Here is a 23,144-nt window from a genome sequence, read left to right as displayed (position 1 = left end):
TATTTTATTTTATTTTATTTTATTTTATTTTGAATGCAGCGTATGCTTTATTTTATTGATTTGATTTTAAAGCGTTAATTCGAATATAATTAATTATTTATAATATGTATTTGGAGCCCATTTTTCTATTTAAGGTTTTCTTCGATATTTTTTAATAGGGTGAATCTGTATTAAATTTATTTGGTCTGTGAATTACACATCATTGACCGTTAATTGAAACGACCAATCAGACGAATCCATGTGTTTTAAATTTTATATTACTTTCGATTGCATCGTTATCCTTCCTCCATTTCTAACAAAACTGTCCGATGAACGGGAACGTGAAACTCAGAGTAACGGTTTTTTTGTTATATTTCTGCTGCTTTTAAATAAAGTATATATATATATATATATATATATATATATATATATATATATATATATATATTTTAAAAAATCAATTTAAATGCATATAAGTTTTGCAATGAGAAATCAGGCAGGATGAATAGGGAACCTATATAGGTCGATTACCAGAATTTTACATACATATTATATATATATATATATATATATATATATATATATATATATATATATATATACACACACACATACATATATAGATAGATATAATTTAATGGTTTACATTTTTCTATATAAGCAATATACTTTTGTAAACATCAATTTCAGATGAAAAAAATTAAGAACCAGCACTGTTGAGAGAGAGAGAGAGAGAGAGAGAGAGAGAGAGAGAGAGAGAGAGAGAATAAGGAATTGAAATGTAGTGTAAATAGGATTATATATTGTCCAGTAAACACTAGATACTGTGTTCAAATACTGTAAGAGGATTTAAAATATTTTTTTATCTGAAATTGGTGCACAGAGATTTTTAATTATAAATAAATAGAAAACAATAAACTAAGGGTAGCAAAAAAACCCCTAATATTGCAACAAAATCATGCTTTTTTTTTTTTTTTACTTGTTTTTTGACAAAACAGGAGAGTTAATGCACACTCAATTCCCTCCCTGTTGTGTTAGAAACATGCAAACAGCCTGGTGTGAGTATTGAGACAGATTTGCAGAAAAAGAATGTTGAAGAGTTTGTTAAGCGCTGAAAACTACTGGTAGATAAAGGTGGGGAAGGGGTAAAGAGATTAGCTAGAGAGAGAGAGAAGGAGAGAGGTGGACGGATTAATTATTAAGGCTTTGATTACAGCAATGTTGTAGCAAAATAAAGAGCAGGAAGAGAGAGAGAAATAGAGCATAAGAGACATGCAACAAAACATTTGCGAAACTAAAAGAAAGAAAAAATAAAACAAGAAAGGGATTTTTTTAATGATAAAAAAAATGAAAAAAATACTAGGAAAGGGTTGAGGTCTAGGGAGTGGGTTGGTTGGGTTAGGGGCAGTGTGAAAGGGGGGTCAGAAATTAACGAAAAAAAAGTCAAAATGTCTTCAAATAACAATGCAGTATTTGTTTGATGTATTTATATATCTCACCAGGCAGAGGTTGTCTTCATTTTGTCTTCCACTCAGATACAACAGCGACATTACTCACAAGTGTCTCACAAGTGTCGGAGCTTGATGGAGGAATAAAAAAAAATTGTAAACAAACAAAAAAAAAAAGAGAGAAAAAAAGAAGAAAAAAAAAACACACTCGTCAGTAAATGATGTGGAAGAGTGGCGGCAGAGGCGGCCTAACTAATTTGGGAGGAGCAGACAGAGCGGCGGGTGAGGAGAGAGAATCTTTGGCAGGTGATGCAGAGGGGGGGAGACTTGGTTCGTTTGATTTCTACAAACAAGATTATAACATATTGGTTATTGCTGGATGTAAAAAAAAGATGATCGTTTGACAACAGGAAGGAAAGCCAACAGGAGAAAAAGGATAAGGGGAAACAAAAAAAAATCATTCCCATATATACAACCCACTCCCCTTCATCATCTCCATCTGACCATCTTCAAACTGAGAATGCAAATAAGTGAAATGAAGAAATTTCAGGTGAGATCACAAAAGATTTTCTTCAAATCAATGAATTTTGAAGAAATTTTGAAGAATAGAGAATTATAGAGTTTTTACTCGCTTTTAATAAGATCCTTGTTGCCAAGACTCTGAAGCTGTTTGTCTTTTCTTTGTAAGAAATCAAGACATTGCTTCTTTGCTAAATGACCCTTGGACAGGTCAAAGCTTCCAACTCTATTTACAATTCCTAGTGTCTATATGGTTATGTAGATGCCTATTGTATACACCAAGAACATCCATACAATATACAGATGCCAACCAAGAGCTTTATAGGTATATCTCTCTCTCTATCTATCTATCTGTCTATCTATCCATCCATCTGGTACTCAGATGTCAAATGTATACACTTTGTGTATCTTGAAGGTAACATCTATATAGTATAGAAGGGGCAACTGTATATACCTAGAGCCTCTCTATGGTATATATATATATATATATATATATATATATATATATATATTCAGGTGTGGCTGTGTAATAAGAAGTTAGCATCTTAACCACATGGTTCTGGGTTCAATCCAACTGAGTGTCACTTTGGGCAAGTGTCTTCTGCTATAGCCTCAGGCTGATCAAAGCCTTGTGAGTGGATTTGGTAGATGGAAACTGAAAGAAGCCTGCTGTGTGTGTGTTTATCCACCACCACTACATCCCCATAACTAAGTGGCTTGGCAAAAGGGCCCCAACAAAATAAGCACCAACGAAACCCTTCAAGGGTTGAACGAAGGAGCTGAGTCCCATTCCTCCATGTGATCAGCTCGAAAAATTGTTAAGATATTTTCTAAACATGAAACCAATGGTAGCCTTAATTGACAAATATATATCATAGGAATAGTATATAAATGTCTATATACCTAATGCATCTGTATGGTATATAGACGTCTACTCTATATGTCTATAGTATCTACATTGTATAAAGATGCCAACTGTATATACTAAGTACATCTGTGTATATATATATATATATATATATATATATATATATCATAATAATAATAATATTAGGGACAAAATCCAAAATTACAGGTAAAAACTCAATTAAAATCAATTTATAAAAAATTAAAATTAAATTGAGCTTTACAGACTAAAATATATATAAATATATAGTTTTAGAGAAAAGAACCAAGGTTCATGAACTCATCAATGAAAATCCACTGTCACACACACACACACATATATATATATATATATATATACACACGTCTTCTATATGATGTAGAAATGTCTATCATATGTGAAGCATCTATAAAGTGTATAGGTGTCGATTTTATACCTAAAGTATCTCTCTAATATATTTAGAGTAGATGTTTGCCCAATAATGCAGTTAAATCTTCCCACCAAGAAAATACCATCTTTGTAAATTGTAAGTTCTTGTCTCAAGAGGACAGATTAAGACAAACAGGAATTAAACAAAAAAAAATCTTGAATTACACAAAACAGAAAACCAGAAGAATTTATTGAATCAATGATTCGGTTTAATTATTTGAGCACTTCTCTTCAGCTCAGCCAAATAAATCCACCCCCAACAAGCAGTCAACATTCTTGATGACAATATCAAAGGCCTGATCTCTTCATCCTTAATTGCTTGCTATGTTAACAATCATATCTTGTCTATCATAACACAGTTTTCTGCGTTATGATAGACAAGATATGATTGTTAACATAGACACTCCTCCACCTATGTAGCACTACAATACTTCTCCAGCGGTTTGCCACTGAAATACGCATTGTGTGATGTGCCACTGAGATATTCCCCCAGCAGTGTGCCACTGTGATACTCATCCAGCAATGTGTCACTGAGATACTCCTCCAGCAGCATGCCACTAAGATATTCTCCCAGCTGTAGGCCACTGAGATACTCCTCCAGCTGTATGCCACTGTGATATTCCTCCAGCTGTATGCCTCTGTGATACTCCTCCAGCTGTATGCTACCGTGATACTCCTCCAGATGTATGCCACTGTGATACTCCTCCAGCTGTATGCCATCATGATACTCCTCCAGTTGTATGCCACTGTCATACTCCGCCAGTTGTGCGACACCAAGAAACTCATCGAGTAACGTATCACAAAGATACTCCTCTACCACGTAACACAGAGGTATTTTCCCAGTAGTGTGCCACAGATATACACCACCATCTACGAGTCACAAAGATACTCTTCCAGCTGTGTGACACCAAGAAACTCATCAAGTAATGTGTCACCAAAATATGCATCAAACATTGTGCCACTAAGATACGCCACCACTGCATAAAACAGAGATACTCTACTAACAGTGTGCCACCAAGATAGTCACCGAGCAGTGTATCACAAAGATGCTCCTCCAGCATGATGCCAAGATACTCCTCCAGTGGAGTCCCACCGAGTATTCCTCCAGCAATGTGCCACCAAGATATTCCTGATCACTAATTATTTTCAAAAAACAGTCAACCCAAAAAACAATTGTATATAATTAGCTACCCACTTGTGATTAACCAGCCTGTATAATTAGCTACCTGCTTCTCTGTCACTGATTTAATCATACTATACAATTAGCTATCTATCTACTATTAATCTAATAAATAACCAATGACCAAAAGGTCACTAGGTAGTAAATAGCTGCTGACCAAGTGAAGCAGGGTACATACATACATATTTATATATATTAGATATATATATATATATACATTGTGTATAGATAAATTTTATTCAATGCATAGATACTGAACGTTGAATAAAATTTATCTTTCTACTTATTCTACCATACATTTCAGCACTTCAAAAAACAAACTTGTTTGTTTACATACGGTGTAATATATATATATATATATATATATATTAAAATTAATCAAAGGACATTCTAAGTATGTCTACCTGCTGGAAATAACAGTCAAAACTCTTATTTAAATTGCCAAAATACACTGATGATAACTACAGAAATCAAACAAAAGCAGATCAGGTTAATACAATCTCCTAATGTACATTTAAGTATTTGGACTGACATGGACCAGTTTCTGCACTGGCAAAAATAGCCTCAGCTTCTTATATATACATACATATATAAATAACTCGACTCCGTCGGTCATGAATGTCCATGGGTGCACCTAAGAGGTTCCCCTCTGGGGTCCAAGTCTGGGTGGAAAGCCGCCTCACCAGTGAATGCACAACCTCGGGTTGTTTTTATGGAAGACCAGCAGTCGCCCATGCATACTGGCCTCCCCTCTCCACGCCACCGATGTTATCCAAGAGAAAGGCAAAGGGGCCAATACAGTTTGGCACCTGTGATGTCGCAACTCATTTCTACAGCTGAATAAACTGGAGCAACGTGAAATAAAGTGTCTTGCTCAAGAACACAACATGCAGCCCAGACCAAGAATCGAACTCACAACCTCACGATCGTAAGCTCCACACTCTAACCACTGAGCCATGCACTGATATATATATATATATATATATATATTTATCCCCACTTAAAAGTGGATGTTGTGTTAGAACACAGAATACTGAAACAGTTACCTAGAGAGAACTTCTCATATGGACTTTTGTTGCATGTAAATGAAAGCTGTATAAACAGGGATAAACGGCTTTACTGCATATAAATAGATATAAATAACCACTGTCCAGATAGTGGCCAAAGAGATATAGCCACAGTCCAGGTGGTATCTAGAATGATACACACAGCCACTTTCCAGGTGATGGTTAGAAAGATACAGATGGCATAGATAAAACTAACCACTGTCCAGAGAGTGTCCGAATAGATATAGCCAAATTCTAGGTGGTATCTAGAATGATACAAATAGCTACTGTCCAGATGGTGGCTAGAATGATACAAAATGACCACAGTCCAGGGGACTACAGAGGTATAAACAAACACTGCTTTTCAACAAATATGTTTGATGAAGAGAAACTAGAAATAAGTAAATATAATATAGTAAACAAGAAAAATAAAACAAAGAAAAATACACAGTAGCAGGGGAGGGGGGGGCAGTGCGATGGGTTGTGGGTGGAGGGCTGGGGGGGCTGGGGGGGGGAATGTAGTTGTGGGACTTGAATCAAGGAAATAAACAATGAAGAATACACACGAGTAATCATGACCACAGCAGAGCAAAATAGACAATATAGCAAGATTGAGTGAACGATTAGCAGGTAGTAATTAAGATAATTACTGGAGAGGGGAGGGGGAGGGGGAGGGGGAGGGGGCAAAACACAGTAAGGAAGAAAAAAAAAAAGCAACACTGACGACAAAGGAAGCTAGCTCAGTGTGTGTGTGTGTGTGTGTGTGTGAAAGCACGTGGCATATTGGTTTTCGATGTTGGGCCCGCAATCATTAAGTGGTGGGTTTGATTTCTGAACATGACAATGCGTCACATCTTTGAGGACCCGATGCGCTGCCAGGACTTGCTCTGGTTCAGTTCACTTATCTGTAAATGCCACTTCATCCACTCAGATGAAAAGTGGTAGCAGCTGCAGAGTCAACCCTGCAATAAATTAGCATCCTTGCTTTCCAGTCCAGTCTTATACTCTCAGATACTTAAATGCAATGGAAACTGAGATTAAAGCACTGGTCTACTAGAACTGTAAGCTTGAGCTGGACCAACTTTCTTGCAACACAGCAGTCAATGAGATCTCACCTGGAGATTGCTTTGGCATGAAATTTGAGTTGCATGAAAGAAGTTCAGTTTAAATAACTCGTATACTCTACAACATGTATTGCATACTCTCTACCTTATCAAAAAAAAAAAAAAACATCCTCTCTCTCTCTCTATATATATATATATATACGTATGTGTGTGTGTGTGAATCTGAGAGGGGGTAATATGCTGAATAAAATCATAAGTAACTGATCCTCATACATTTTCTTTTACTGAAAGCCAGGAACTTTTCAGTACCCCCCATGTATATATAAAACCAACAAGAATAGAAGAGAAACGCTGGGGTAGGTGTATGTATGCAAAAATACACACTCTCTCTCCTACTTTCTCGCTCTCTCTCTCACCCAGAGTGTCACAGCATAATCTGAAGGGCTCTTTTAGCTTTGTTGAGGATATGACAACCTCTGTAAAGGGATTGGTGTTAAAAATGAAGAATAGCATTAATCATAGAATGTGGCCCAAAATGCAAGATGTGGTCCCCTGTGCCAACCAAGAGACCAGTAATTCTGAGTAAAAAGTCATTTGGACCAAGACAATGCATCTAATGTCTGCTTACCTACTGTGTGGTAAGTAGCTATAGGTGCAGGGGTGGCTCCAGGTTCAGTCCCACTGCGTGGCACCTTGGGCAAGTGTTTTCTACTATAGCCTCGGGCCGACCAAAGCCTTGTGAGTGGATTTGGTATACGGAAACTGAAAGAAGCCCATCGTGTGTATATATATATATATATATATATATATATATATATATATATATATATATATATATATATAATGTGTGTATGTGTGTGTTATTTGTGTCTGTATTTGTCCCCCCACCATCGCTCGACAACCGATGTTGGTGTATTTACCTCCCTGTCACTTAGTGGTTTGGCAAAAGAGACCGACAGAATAAGTACTAGGTTTACAAAGAATAAGTCCTGGGGTCGATTTGTTCGACTAAAGGTGGTGCTCCAGCATGGCCACAGTCAAACTGACTGAAACGAGTAAAAGAATAAAAGAATTCGGCCATAAGTCTGGAAACTGGACAGAAAAATCAAGAGAAACCGAGTGAAGAATGATGCACTTTGATCAAACACCTGATGGAATATTTTCTGCATGTGGAGTAGAGAGATGAGCCAAGTAATACCTTTTTAGAAAAGGCATGAAGGCCACAACTTATTTAAGATGGAATAAAACTGTACAAGATTGTTATTTAGAAAATATTGGGATGAGTTGAGTGAAAATACCATAAGTAGTTTATTACTTTATTGCCCACAGGGGGCTAAACATAGAGGGAACAAACAAGGGGATTAAGTCGGATTACATCAACCCCAGTGCATAACTGGTACTTATTTCATCGACCCTGAAAGGATGAAAGGAAAAGTTGACCTCGGTGGAATTTGAACTCAGAACGTAACGGCAGACGAAATACCACTAAGTATTTTGCCCGGCGTGCTAATGATTCTGCCAGCTCGGTGCCTTTTGCCATAGAACCATTAGTAGTTGTTTCAAATTTTGATGCAGAACCGGCATTTTTAGGGAAGGAGGTAAGCCAACCCTAATACTCAATTGGTACTTTATTTTATTAAGCCCCCGAAAGGATAAAATAGAGAGTTGACCTCGACGGTACTTGAACTCAGAATGTGAAAAACTGGAAGAAATGCTGCTTAGCATTTTGTCCAATGTTCTGACAATTCTGCCAGGTTGCCGCCTTAAAAATATAATGGATAATGATAACGAAATAAATCTGATGAGATTGAAAGAAGATAAGAAGATAAAAAAGATCCACAAATTGATAGCTTGCAGAATGTTTGTCAACACAGCAGATGGAGTTCAGATTCTCTGACATAAAATTAAGTTTAAAGTATTTTCCATGTAGAGTTATATTGTTTTCTGTCCTCATAGATAATATTTTATAATTACAGCCATATTGAAATTTCTAACAGACAGTTTCATTGAAGCATTTGGTATGTGAAAAAAATTCAGTTAACCTTTAACACACTGTATGTGCATTTATTGTGGCACCAGCACCTGTGGGGTCACTTCGTAACATGCAAGATTAAATAAAGAGTCTCCTCTCTTCCATCTCACAACTGCAAGGGAGAACAAGAGACAGTGCTAATGAAGGGGGTAATATGAAGGTTGAAGGTAAGGAAAAAAAGAGAGAAAGAGTAGTGAGAAAGGGTGGTAGGGTGATGCATGAAAGAAATCTAAAGATTTTGGTGAGGAGGAGGAAGAGGAGGAGGGGAAGTCAGAGCGTATTCTCAAACTAACATGTCCAAGAAGGTGAGTAGAAGACTCATGGAGAGTGAGTGAGTGAAGGCTGCAAGGGTTCAGTCCTGCTACACTCAAGCATCTACGCTCAAGCATCATGGTTTGAAAGGATAAAGAAAGAAGGCATAGCAACATATGGGGGTGGGGTGGCAGGGACAGAGATGGAGAGAAAATAGTAAACCAGTAAACCCAAATTGAATGTTTTCCTCTCAATTACAGGTAACTTGGTACGGTAAGAGAAACATGGAAAGATGATAGGGGTACAAGAACAGGTAACAGGCAAGGGATGGTGGGTATTACCTGACTCATTTAACAGGCATTTTGCACACACACACACACACACACACTCATGTAGGCACAGGGCATGGCTGCTTGATAAGAAGGTTGCCTCCTAACCACATGGTTCTGGGTTCAGTGCCACTGTGTGGCACCTTGGGCAAGAGTCTTCTATTACAGCCTCAAGCAAACCAAAGCCTTGACAGTGGATTTGGTAGACAGAAATTGAAAGAAGTCTGTCATGTGTATATCTATCTATCTATCTATCTATCTATCTATCTATCTATCTATCGATACACACACACACACACACACATATATATATATGTGTGTGTGTATGTATTTATGTGTCTTTGTGTCTGTGTTTGTCCTCCCACCATCACTTGACAACTGATGTTGAGTGTTTATGACCCTGTAACTTAGCAGTTCAGCAAAAATAAATAATAAAATAAGTATTAGGCTTACAAAGAATAAGTCTTAGGGTCAATTTCATTAACTAAAAATACCGTTTAAGGTGGTGCTCCAACATGGCCACAACCAAATGACTGAAACAAGTAAAAGAATAAAATATAAAAATGTGTGTGTGTGTGTGTGTGCATCCTTGTCTTGACATCACATGATGGCTGTAAACAAGCATCACCACCATAGTCTTAACACAATGATCGTACAATCTTCCCTTCATTCTGAAAGAAAAGACCTTTGTTGGGCTGCAATGGTAGTGGCTCCTTAAACTTTCTCCAATCTGTTTTAACCCTGACCGCTATACTTTCAGAGCAACCACCACCTCCCTTGCTAATTACATCTCACAGGTAAACAAATGCCATCAACTACTTCTAGTGAACCACCTGAGCGTTTAAGAGAATTTATTTTCAGTGTGCTGAAAATAAATGTATGAGCTGTTCCAGTGCATCACATTTGAAGTTTACATTCTGTGTTAGTTTCCCTATGATTCTACTATATCCCGTGTGTGTCTGCAACTTCCAATGAGCATGGCAAACGGAGTTCAAACCTACCCCTTTTCCACATATGAGTATACAAGGGTCGTGAATTAGCTGTGGGGTGGCTGGTGTTAAGAAGGGCATGCAGCTGTAAAAACCATGCCACAACAGACACAGAAGTATGGTGCAGTCTTCTGTTTGGCTGGCTCCTATCAAATCATCCGACCCATGCTGGCATGGAAGGAGGACATTAAACAATGACGATGATGGTGATGAACTAGAATGTCAGCACAACGAAGTTCCTTATGGACAGCCAGTCTTAAACTCCTCTGTGATGGCTTATAGATCTACAATGAATAGTTGAGTAAGAATAAGTGGGGCAGAAGGGCCAGGAACGAGAAGTGGGGGGTGGGGGAAATAGCTGAATAGTGATGATGATACAGTGAACACAAGAGTATATAGGAGATTGTTGAACCTATTTAGGATAGGATCCAAAAGGAAATCCATGTTATAAGGATTCACACAATAATATTTCATGATAGTAGATGTATTAAGTATTCCATCTTTTTATTTATTGGTGACATCAATTACAAGAGTATGAGATGTTTTGGCACAGCTGTTTTGGCACTGCCTTATCGGTGTTATTGATTCAATGCTGACTTAATTGTCATCAGACATTTTAACGTTTCTCTCGTTCTCTCCCATCCACCCTCTCACTCTGTTTGTGTGTGTGTGTCTGTGCCTCCTGTGCCAAAACAGCTTGAATGTTTAGTCGCCCAGGCCAAATCTTCAGCATCCAAACAGCTGCACCCAGTTGTCTCCTTCCACACAACTTACATACCAATCCATGTATCATACTTCATGCAAATACACCACAGAAAGTTGAACTAATTTTAGTACTTGTCCTGAGATAGCATCTTTTATACATATACAATGTCAAAAAATACAGTTATATATCAGTAGCAGACAAAAATCAACCAACAGCCATGATAGTATTGCACAATGTGCATTTCTGTCTCTTTAGGCACCATCAGTAGCAAGTACCCAAGTGAATGCTTGGGCAATTCTCATCTGCAACTAATATATCAGATGAAAATCATCATCTGATACTAATATATATATTTCCGGTAGGATTGGCAATCTAGTAAAACTGTTAGTACACCAGAGAAGATCTTTAGCAGATGTTTGTCCGTCTTCATGTTCTGAGTTAAAATTCTGCTGAGGTTGACTTTGACTTTCATCCTTCTGGGGATCGATAAAATCAGTACCAGTTGAGCACTGGGGTTCGATGTAATGGGCTTATCCTCGTCCCTAAAATTACTGGCCTGGAGCCAAAATTTAAAACCAAATAGCAGCATTTGAGCATGATCATTACCAGCGTCGTCTTACTGGCACTTGTGCCGGTGGCACATGAAAAAACATTCAAGCGAGGTCATTGTCAGTGCCGCTGGACTGGCCCCTGTGCAGGTGGCACGTAAAAAAACACCATTTTGAGCGTAGCCATTGCCAGTACTGCCTGACTGGCCCTCGTGCCGGTGGCATGTAAAAGCACCCACTACACTCTCAGAGTGGTTGGCGTTAGGAAGGGCATCCAGCTGTAGAAACTCTGCCAGATCAGATTGGAGCCTGGTGCAGCCATCTGGTTCGCCAGTCCTCAGTCAAATCGTCCAACCCATGCTAGCAGGGAAAGCAGAGATTAAACAATGATGATGATGATGATGAATATATATTTCTGGATGATTTTACACTGTACTTCTATAAAAGTTATTATCTTTGGTCGAATTCTACAGTTAATTCAACTTTCAATGATGTAATCTGCATTACATATGACATACAAGTTGCAATTTTAAGATAATACTGCTTCTGTTGTACAAAACCAACACACACACACACACACGCATGCACACACATACATATATATATATATGTATGTAGATGTATTTGTTATAATATGAAAATTCTTTATACTATGCATAATAAGCCCAACATGCCAAAATGTGGAGAAAACAAAGCAAGACAAGATGTGATTGTCATCTTTGGTAATTCTATCCTCTTTAGTGAAATTGCTCGACAACATTTATTTCTTTTTAAGTGGGCATTCCATATCAAAGCATTCAACAACAACAACAACATCAACAACAACAACGATGACTACAATGAATGTATGAAATGTGTAGTTCACATGTCTCTCTCTCTCTCTCTCTCTCTCTCTTTTTTTTTTTAACCTCTTTGTAGTCTTTGCTAACTTAAAACAAGCAAATAATAATAGTAATAATAATAATAATAGCATAATAGCAGTGATATCGAAATAAATATACAAGACAATGACGATAACTAAATTATAACATACCAACAAAATGAACAAACATGACTAAAGCAAGACCACAAAAGCTGCATTTCATTCGCCCTCCATAGACAACAAACATTTAGACTAACAAAAGCTCTAAATGCAGACGACACAAATAGATGGAGTGGAGTCTGTGTTGTTTTTTTTTTATATTTATCTTTTACTTGATTTGGTCGTTTGACTGAAGCCATGCTGGAGCACTATCTTGGAGAATCTTTTAGATGAACGAATCAACCCCAGTAGTTTTTATTTTTAATTTTTATTTATTCTATCAATCTCTTTTGTTGAGAACCATTAAGTTAATTTCGGAGATGTAAACAAACCAACACTGCTTGTCAAACACAGACACACACACAAGTGTGTGTGTGTGTGTATGTATATATATATATATATATATATATATATATATATATATATACAAGCTTCTTTCAGTTTCCATCTGCTAAATCCATTCATAAGGCTTTGGTCAGTCTGGCGCCATAGAAGAAGAAACATGCCTAAGGTACCACGCAATGGAACTGAACCCAGAAACTTCTTACCACACAGCCATACCTGCTCTTATATATCTTATTTTTAAATAATATTTGAACCTATGAAAACATTGAAGTTTTTGTTTTTATTTTACTGTTTTTTTTTTAATAATTGATTTTAATAATTTTTAAATATAATTGTTTCAGTAAATCAATTCTAAGCTGAATTTTAAAAATTAATTAATCTAATTGGGAAAATTAGCAAAATAAAAAACAAGACAAATTTTACTTAAAGGTAGGCATAGGTGCAGACTTGGCTATGTGCTTAAGAAGCTTGCTAACTTGAAACCATATGGCTTTGAGTTCAATCCCTATGCACAACACCTTAGGCAAATGTCTTCTACTAGAGCCTTTTTTGTGAAAGAATTTGGTAGACATAAAACTGTGCGCAAGGTTATTGTATATACACACACACACACAGAAGCTTCTTTTAACTGTTTAACATACAAACTACTCTATCAGATGTAATGCTTATATATATATATATATATATATATATAATAAAAAAGACCCCCTTTGGTCATGGATGACCATAGGATTGCACCTAGAAAGTTACCCTCTGAGGTAGAAGTCCAGGCAAGTTTGTTTATGGAAGACCAGTAGCCAGCCATGCATACCAGCTTCCTCTTTCCATGCCACTGATGTTGTTCAGGGGAAAGGCATAGGGGCCGATACAGCTTGGTACCAGTAACATTGCAGCTCATTTCTGCTGCTAAGTGAACTGGAGCAACATGAAATAAAGTGCCTTGCTCAAGAACACAACATGCAGCCCATTCCAGGGATTGAACACACAACCTCAACCACTGAGCCATGCCCCTTCACATATCTATATCTATATATATATATATATCTATATATATATATATATATATATATATATATATATATAGGTGTGTGTCTTTGTGCTGTCTGTATTTGTTTCCCCTAACCATCTTTTGATAACTGGTGCTAGTTTGTTTACATCCTCATAACTTAGCAGTTCAACAAAGAGAATTCAATAGAGTCAATTTGTTTAACTAAAACCCTTCAAGACAATGCTCCAACATGGTTGCAGTCCCAATGACTAAAACCAGCAAAAGATTAAAAAAAAAAGGTTCTATACAAGAAAAAAAAAAAAAAAAAACATTTTCTGTATTTGCATTAATATCTCTTCAGTATGTTTAAAATTCTTAAAAATAGTTAAAACACAATATTCTTTGATATGAAAACTAAGCCAAGATTCGAACCCGGAATTACAAATTAAAATTAATCGCTAAGGACGGAATTGTAATGAGAAAGATTTTCAACAGCAACTTAAATCCCATTTTAATCTTCTTTATATAACAACCTGCTTGAGGCTGTCCTTTGTTCTTTGACACAAACTTTTTGTTTTAACTGTTTAGCATACAAATTACTCTATCTGATGTAACGCTTATTTATTCACATTGTTTTGAATTAATTAGCTGTAATCTCATAGCTTTGTGATTTCGATGATGTGATAACTTATTTTTGTAATAGCATTGTAAAGAATGTGCGTGTGGCTCAAATGTGGTTGGTTTGAACTTAAAACAAGGCAGAATATTTTGGCTGGATATGGCTGATTTGAATGTTGAAGAGCTAAAGTGATCTAAATTAAAACCTTCCAACAAAATTTCTTGCTCATTTGTTCTCAACACTGGTTTAATAATGACAAGGTTATTTTGCTAAATTTTTTTAATATTTTTAAGAAAATGATTGAAACAGAGGCAGCATAATTTAGGATTAATGAAAATGAAACAGCTATTGTATTTTTAGAATTGTCTGTATCAATAATTCAAACACAGGCATATTGATTGTAGTTATTATCAATTTTGTTTATGCAAATCTAATTATGAATAATGTCAAGTAAAATTGTGATGGCACCTGTACCAGTGGAGCGCTAAGAGCACAGTTCAAGCGTGATTGTTGTCAGAGCAGCTGTCTGGCTTCCATGCCGGTGGCATGTAAATAGCACCATTTGAGCGTGATCGTTACCAGAGTCGCCTTCCTGGCACTTGTGCCAGTGGCACGTGAAAAGACATTCGAGTGAGATCGTTGCCAGTGCCGCTGGACTGGCACCTCTGCAGGTGGCACGTAAAATACACCATTCTGAGTGTGGCCGTTGCCAGTAAAGCACCCACTACACTCTCGGAGTGCACAGGGCTGGATTAAGACCCACAAAGGCCATAAGCACTTAAAATATTTTGGTACCCCCATATATATGTACTTAAAAATATGCAATAATAAACAAAAAAAAATTTTTTTTTTTTTTTTCAAAATGAAACAAATAGCATGATGGAAAAAATAATGTCTATTTTTGTATATTTCCACTTCATTTATATTTAAAAAATTTTTTCCTACTTTTTTTTTTAATTGTAAATTCTTTGATCAGATCCTCACTATAACACCATGAACACTTTGAAATTATATTTCTGATTGTAGAAACCTCATCGAATGTTATTTTAGCAAGTTTAAAGTAGGATGGAAGATAATGCTTAACTTTTTATATATTTCCACTTTATTCATATTTGAAAAGTTTTTCCTACTTTTTCTAATTCCAAAGTCTTTGATCCGATCCTCAAAATTAATCATACGTAACACATTTGCTTCTATACTCAGTAGAGATAAAGACATCCCGAATATCATTTTAGCAAGTTTAAAGTGATTTCTTTTGTGCCGTAAACCATTTAACATTTCTGTGGTACCCTCCCTCAGAACATGCTTATTTTGCATAATGGTTAATCGTGCTGTCAGTACATCTGTCAAGAATAGGTGAAAAAATCTTTTGGGAAGTTACCTTGTGATAAAGGATATTGTTAATGTCATAGCCAGAGGAATATTTGTATTGAATTCAGAACTAGGTACCCAGGAATATTACAAAAAAAAAAAAAAAAAGATTAGCTTAAGGTCTTTTTTCATTTTTTTATGTCCATTCAAGGAAGAAAATTTCAGGAAGAAGAGACAACAAATACCAAATACATATTTTACATCCCATAAATATATAACCAACAACCAGCGTTCCCGAGAGAAAGGACATGCAAATTATAAGGACGAAAATAATAATAAAAAAGCTACATAAAGCCACTTTGCAAAGATAGAAAGAAGACAAGCAAGTAAAAAAAAAAAAAAAAAAAAAACTTTAGCTGACGAGACAAACAATTATTTATCATCATCATTATTATTATTATTATTATTATTGTTTCAAATTTTGGCAGAAGGCCAGCAATTTTAGCTGGAGGGAGTTAGCCAATTATATCAGCCCCAAGAATTTGATTGGTACTTTATTTTATCGATCCTGAAAGGATGAAGGGGGAAGTCGATCTGAGAGGGGGGAGAGGGTGCAATCATCATCATTATTATGATTATTACTGAGTGAAAGAGCAGTCCACACCATCAAAGTGACGCTGGGGTACAAATATATGAAGCCCAGTATACCCACCATGACTACCCGTCTGATAAGGGTACACCAGACACGTGTATCAAGTTAAACTATTATCATTGTTGAGTGAGAGAGAGCAGTGCGTGCCATCAAAGTGACATTAGGGTAAAATATATAAGGCCCAATATATCCATCATGACTACCTGTCTGATAAGGGTACACCAGGCACAGGCATCACAACCATATGTGCATGACATGGTGATCTCACATCAAGATAAACAGCGCATGGCTTTGCAGGTGGGGCCCAGTTAGAATTTTCTTTAGGTTGAGTAGCCCATCCCGCTCAAAGGGTCCTGAATAAGGTTTGTTTAAGGATGTTGAACAAAACACCCATGTTTCCAGAGAGGAATTATTCAAACCCCAAAGAATTCCTCTCAACACATGGCTATTTATCATCATCATTATTATTATTATTATTATTATTATCAACATCATTGTTATTATCATGGTGATCAGCTGGTGAAATTGTTAGCACACAGGACAAGACGCTTAGCAGTATACATTTTCTGGCTCCTTACATTCTGAGTTCAGATTCTACCAAGGTCGATGCTGCTTGTCAATCCCTTCCAGGATGGATGAAATAAGTACCGATCAAGAACAAGGGGTCCATGTAATGAACTTGCCCCTTCTTTTCAAAATTGCCGACTTTGTGTCAAAATTAGAAAGAATTATTCTTATTATCATATTTCTTCTTTTTTTTTTTTGGTTTCCTTTTTTTTCCTAAGGAGCAACTAAATAGAAAGTCCTTTTATAATGAAGGAGAAATAAGTACCGATCAAGAACAAGGGGTCGATGTAATGAACTTGCCCCTTCTTTTCAAAATTGCCGACTTTGTGTCAAAATTAGAAAGAATTATTCTTATTATCATATTTCTTTTTTTTTTTGGTTTCCTTTTTTTTCCTAAGGAGCAACTAAATAGAAAGTCCTTTTATAATGAAGGAGAACAGATGATTGGGGGTTAGGGTCAATGGGACGAGTAAGCTATGACATACCGCTCTATGACAGTCTTAATTTGGTCGTCTTTCTCAGCCTGCTGTTTGCGCATTCGTTCCTCACTCTCCTCTAAACGTTGTTGCCAATCCTGCATCATCTGTTGCGTACCCGATTCTTGGGTGAATAGCATACGTTCAGCTTCATGAAGACGGGATTGCGTCTCCAGTAACTGCTTCTTCAACGTAGAAACTTCTTTCTCGTACTGTAAGTAGAAGAAATGTTGAGTTTCTCTCAAGTCTAGTAGATAGGAGGGGGGAGGGGGAGAATGAAAGAGAGAGAGAGAGAGAGAGAGAGAGACAAAGAGATAGGCAGGCAGAGAGAAAGTGGGACAGAAGGACAGGCAGAGAGAGAGAGAGAGAGAGAGAGAGGGAGAGAGAGGGAGAGAGAGAGAGGGAGAGACAAACGGAGAAAAAGTGAGATAGGACAGAGACAGAAAGACAAAGAGAGAGAGAGAGAGAAGGGGTTAGAGAATGACAGACAGACAATGTGAGAAAGAGACAGAGACAAAGAGAGAGATGGGCAGAATGAGAGAGAGGAAAGACTGACAGAGAAGAGACAGAAAGCAAGAAAGAGAGAGAGAGACAGACAGTCGGAAAGAGTGATGAAAATGGAGAGAGAGAAAAAGAGAGAGATAGAGAAACAAATAGAGTGAGAGAGAGATAGAGACAGGCACAGAGAGAGAGAGAGAGAGAGAGAGAGAGAGAAAGAAAGTATGAGAAAAGCAGAGAGTCTGAAAGAGACAGGCTGAGTGAGAGAGAGAGACAGAGTGGGAGAGAGAGAGAGAGAGAGAGAGAGAGAGAGAGTGAGAGAGAGAGAGAGAGAGAAATAGAGAGACAAAGACAGGCAAATGGGAGGGAGGGAGACAAACAGAAAAAGAAGGACAGAGGTAAGAGAGACAAGCAGAATGAGAGAAAGACAGATTGACAGAGAAGACAGTGAGACAGACAGCTTCAGCTCTAAGTTTGAAGGAAGTATGAAAAGGATAAATCTTGATGTTGTCTATGAAGAAACATGAGACATTTCAGAGATTAGTCAAGAATGACTTCAAATTGCAAAAACAATTTTAATGTAACTCCAATTGGCTTTTTTTGTTTTTTTTTTTGAAAAAATCTCAAGATAGCATAGACATGTTGTTTACTAATTTCTTAGCCACAAACTCAAATGCTGATTTGCAGGGGTTGGGTATGTCTGAACCACCCCTGGAGGTGTGATACAAAGTTAGCCTGGATATGAGATTTGAGTGCAAAAAAAAAAAAAAAAAAAAGCAGCGACTCCATCGAAGAATATCTGAAGAAGGAATTATATTCTGAAATATCATCGGACTATAGATAACTAAATTACAACAGGTATATAGTCCATTTTTTGTTTAATAGTGCATTGTTGTACCATTCAAAACTTTTCATTCTTTAAAAAAAATTTTAATTTAAAAAAAAACAATGCGATCAGATTAAATATTTCAAATTATAATCTTGGGAAACATAATTGATTATTTTTTGTGTTTTTTGAGATTTAATTCTGTAATATTGAACACATCGCTGATTCTTAACAAAAACAACAACAAAAAAAAATATTTATAAAGCAGTTAAAACCAGATACAGATAATGTAAAAGGGAGCTATGGTAGCCCTTTATTGCTAGGCAATAATTACTAGGTACAGACTATGTAAGGGGGAACCTATGGCAGTTTTGTATTACTAGGCACAGACTATGTAGGTGGGAGCTACGGTAGCCCTGTATTAACAATTTGCCACCTTAAATAATAATCCTTTCTACTATAGGCACAAGGCCAGAAATTGGGGGTAGGGGGACAGTCAATTACATCAACCCCAGTCTTTCACTGGTACTTAATTTATCGACCCCTGAAAGGATGAAAGGCAAAGTTGACCTCAGTGGAATATATAATAATAATAATAATAATAATAATAATAATAATAATAATAATAATAATAGTGGTTTCAAATTTTGGCACAAGGCCAGCAATTTCAGAGGAGGGTGTAAGTTAATTACACCAACCCCAGTGTTCAACTGGTACTTATTTTATCAACTCTAAAAGAATGAAAGGCAAAGTTGACCCCAGAAGAATAAATAATAATAACAACAATAATAATAATAATAATAATAATAATAATAATAATAATAATCCTCTCCACTATAGGCACAAGGTCTGAAAATTTAGGGGAGGGGGCTAGTCAATCACATCAATCCAGGTGCTCAACTGGTACTTATTTTATCGACCCCTGAAGGATGAAAGGCAAAGTCAACCTTGGTGGGATTTGAACTCAGTAACATAAGGTCGAATGAAATGCCACTAAACATTTTGCCCGGTGTGCTAATGTCTCTGTCACTGATATCTTAAGCTTTTCTTGGTTTTGAATAGAGTGAGGTTGATTTCTTCAACTAAAACCCTTCAAAGCCGTACTCCAGCATGGCCACAGTCCAATAACGAAAACACTGCAACAGGCAAATAGTTTTCATGATCCACCAGAACCCAACTGATTTTTTTTTTTTTTTGTTTTCCCTCTCTCCACCCTGCTATTCTGGTTCTGCACCAATCCCTATGCTCAACATACCCAATCCTTTTCTCCCACGGAATGTTATCCCTCTGGAAAAGCTGAACCCCTTCCTCATGACTTGGTATTGATTCTGCTGTAGCCAAGCAACTCGCCTACCCATGTCAACTTCTTGGACACAGTTTTCTACACGGAACCATAACAACTGTGACTGAATATTGCAATACATTTAAAGGAGGAAATGAAAAACAAATTTCAAGAATTATTTCCAAATAATTAAAATGAAGTCATATCAAATCTAACATACTAACGAAGCTGCAAAGATAATTAAAAACACCAGACACATGAATGCATTTTAATGTCTTTCTATTTCAGTCAGGCATTTGGTTAATTCTGATTTCTTTTTCTTTTCAAAATTACCAAATTTAGCACACACACACGCACACACACACACACACACACATGATTATTCAATCAACTGTATAAGAGAAAGACAGATGAAAATATCAATTAAAATTTGTTTTTTCAGTTTCTTTCAGGTGAAATTTCAAAAATTGGTAAAATTCTGATGTTTCTCATAAAACGAATAACGACTAACAAAAGAATTGAGTGGTAGAAGAGAAAATGAATTAAGATTCATCAAAATTACGTTTATTCACTGAAATTGCAATTTCAGTTTTTAAATTCTTTCAGAAGCCAACCCCCTCACCCTCTCACATCCTGGGGAAACCAATATGAGAAAACATTTTCACTTTAATCGATTTGGATGATTTTCTGCGAGATTAAGAAGCTTGCATCCCAACCATGTAGTCTTAGGGGTCTTGTTTTGAGAGCTACTTTTGGTACATAGACAGATGTTGGTTGACGCTGTTGGAATCTGTTTTGTGACACAATACAGGATGGTCACAGCTAGATTGTACTTGATCACAGTTGAATTAGAGCTGACTTGGAGCTAAACAACAGTCATCACAATCTAATGTCTGTTTTCCTTGCAGGCATGGGTTGGCTGATTCGGCAGGAGCTGGCCAGCTGAAAAGCTGCACCAGACTGGCCGTTCTGGCACAGTTTCTACAGCTGGATACCACTACTACTACTACCACCACCACCACCACCACCACCACCACCACCACTACTACTACTAAAGGGTAAAGATCCCCTTTGATTATGAATGACCATGGTATTGCACTTAGAAAGTTCCCCTCTGAGGCACAAGTCCGGCCAAGGTTGTTTACAGAAGACCAGCAGCAGCCTCCCCTCTCTACAGGAAAGGCAAAGGGGCCGATATAGCTTGGCACCAGTGACATTGCAACTCATTTCTACAGCTGAGTGAACTGGAGCAACATGAAAATAGAGTGCCTTGCTCAAGAACACAATGCACAGCTCGGTCCGGGATTCGAACTCAGTACCTCATGATTGTGAGCCCGATGCTCTAACCAATGAGCCATGCGCCTACTGCACCATCATCAATGAAACTGCGGTAATGTTTAGTTGAAATCATTGCTATGATGGCAGCTGAAATTCCAGCATCCAACATTTGTTTCTTTGCTGAGTTGGTGCCACTGATCTCTTTTGATCTACAATATCACTCCTCTTAAATGTTTGTGTTGATTCAATTTTTAAATTAAAAAAAAAAATTTTTTTTTAATTTTTAATATTTTCGAAAATTGAAAATGAAAATTTGATTTTTGAAGAAATTTTGAACTGAAATGAAACTGTTAAAATGAATGACAACACTGGAAATGCTGATGATGACGATGATAATGATGAAGAAAACGAAGAAAATAAAGAAGGAAAGTAAAGATAAAAAAAAATTAAGAAGTAATCAAAGAAGATGAAAAGAAAAGACAAAAATGAAGAAATAAACCAAAAAAGATGAAGGAAAAGACCAGAAGAAAAGAATATCAAGAATAAAATGAAATATGGAATGAAAATTAATGTTAAAGAAAGAGATAGAGAATAAAAAAAGAAAATAGGAAAGAAAAAAAATTACAATGAAATAAAAGAAAGAGACAAAGGAACTGTCTATAAGCTATTTGTAAATCTGCTCTATGGTAGCAATGGCTGCTATTGCAAGCAAGCTAGAGTAAAACGAAAGGTTGAGTGTGGATAAGTGGATATAAATGGTGCTTCATTTGTGACTAGCATCGAAGACAGACTACAACACTTTGTCAACAACTACATACACGCACGTACACACACGTATAAATATGCATTCACACATATGCAAATGGGATTTTTAAAAAATATATATATATATATATCTAACACTGACTATTACCAACTAAGCAAACAAGTTCACCTGTCTCTATCATCAGATGTACCTTTTATATATAAATATATATATATATATATATATATATGCATATATACATACATATATGTACATACCTTTATATATATGTATATATACATGCATATATGTACATACCTACATATATATGCATATATACATGCATATGTGGGTACAAGACAAAAAAAAACGTAGGCAAAATGTGAAATGAAAACGTGTATATATATATATATATATATATATATATATATATATATAAATAAGAGAGAGAGAGAGAGAGAGAGAGAGAGAGAGAAAGAGAAATGGTATTTCTGATCATTTTCTCACTTCAATAATCAGATGTTAAACTTATAATATCTAATTATTAAAGTGGAAAAATTATCAGCAAAGACATTTCTATTCATTTTTTTCAAATACATAGTCCTGTACCAAGGACTTTCTATTTCTTATTCTGCTATGTGTGTTTGTATATAAATATATATATACATACACATATATCCTGTAAGCCCGTTTATGTGAAATGTTTTTGAGTAAGCTCATAAAAAGGTCCTATGCCATTTATTCTGGGTATCGCTTATTGTTCCCATCTTCCAGAGTAATTTTATGAGAACGTTAATAGTCTGGTGCCACTAAGACATAGGATGAATGTAGCAATCGCAAGAACTTTTGGATGGAAATTTATAAATCCTTTAATATTAATATATATATATATATATATATATATATACTTTATATATATATACAATTGTCCAATGAACGGGAATATGAAACTCAGAGTAGCAGTTTCTTGTGATATCTTTGTGATGTTTTTGCAGCTTTAATAATAAAGCATATTATTCTACCTCTGGTATTCAAGTACTATTTTTTCCCACCTTGTTTCACATTTATGTGCTTACTCCCGAGCATCAAACTAATACACCTGCTTGTTGTTCATACACCTGTCTTCATC

General features: G+C 36.2%; 1 protein-coding gene across 45 annotated transcripts in view; it reads right to left on the bottom strand.

Annotated features, from left to right (window-relative positions):
• LOC106883233 (ras GTPase-activating protein nGAP) overlaps window positions 1–23,144 on the bottom strand; it is a 567,079-nt gene that overhangs the window by 12,821 nt on the left and 531,114 nt on the right. For 24 of the 45 annotated variants that reach the window (XM_089339021.1, XM_089339022.1, XM_089339019.1 and 21 more), the window contains one exon: window positions 17,396–17,598. In XM_089339021.1, coding sequence (XP_089195147.1) covers window positions 17,396–17,598 — 203 coding nt within the window. Of the gene's footprint in view, window positions 1–1,478; window positions 1,559–17,395; window positions 17,599–23,144 lie in introns of all 45 variants that reach the window. The other 21 variants (XM_089339023.1, XM_089339025.1, XM_089339026.1 and 18 more) reach the window with 2 other exon arrangements.

This window comes from Octopus bimaculoides, chromosome 21 (genome assembly GCF_046866305.1).
Source record: "Octopus bimaculoides isolate indiv1 chromosome 21, ASM4686630v1, whole genome shotgun sequence".
NCBI classification, from domain to species: Eukaryota; Metazoa; Mollusca; class Cephalopoda; order Octopoda; family Octopodidae; genus Octopus; species Octopus bimaculoides.
Note: the sequence above shows the minus strand (reverse complement) of the source record. Positions and strands in the feature narration are given on the sequence as shown.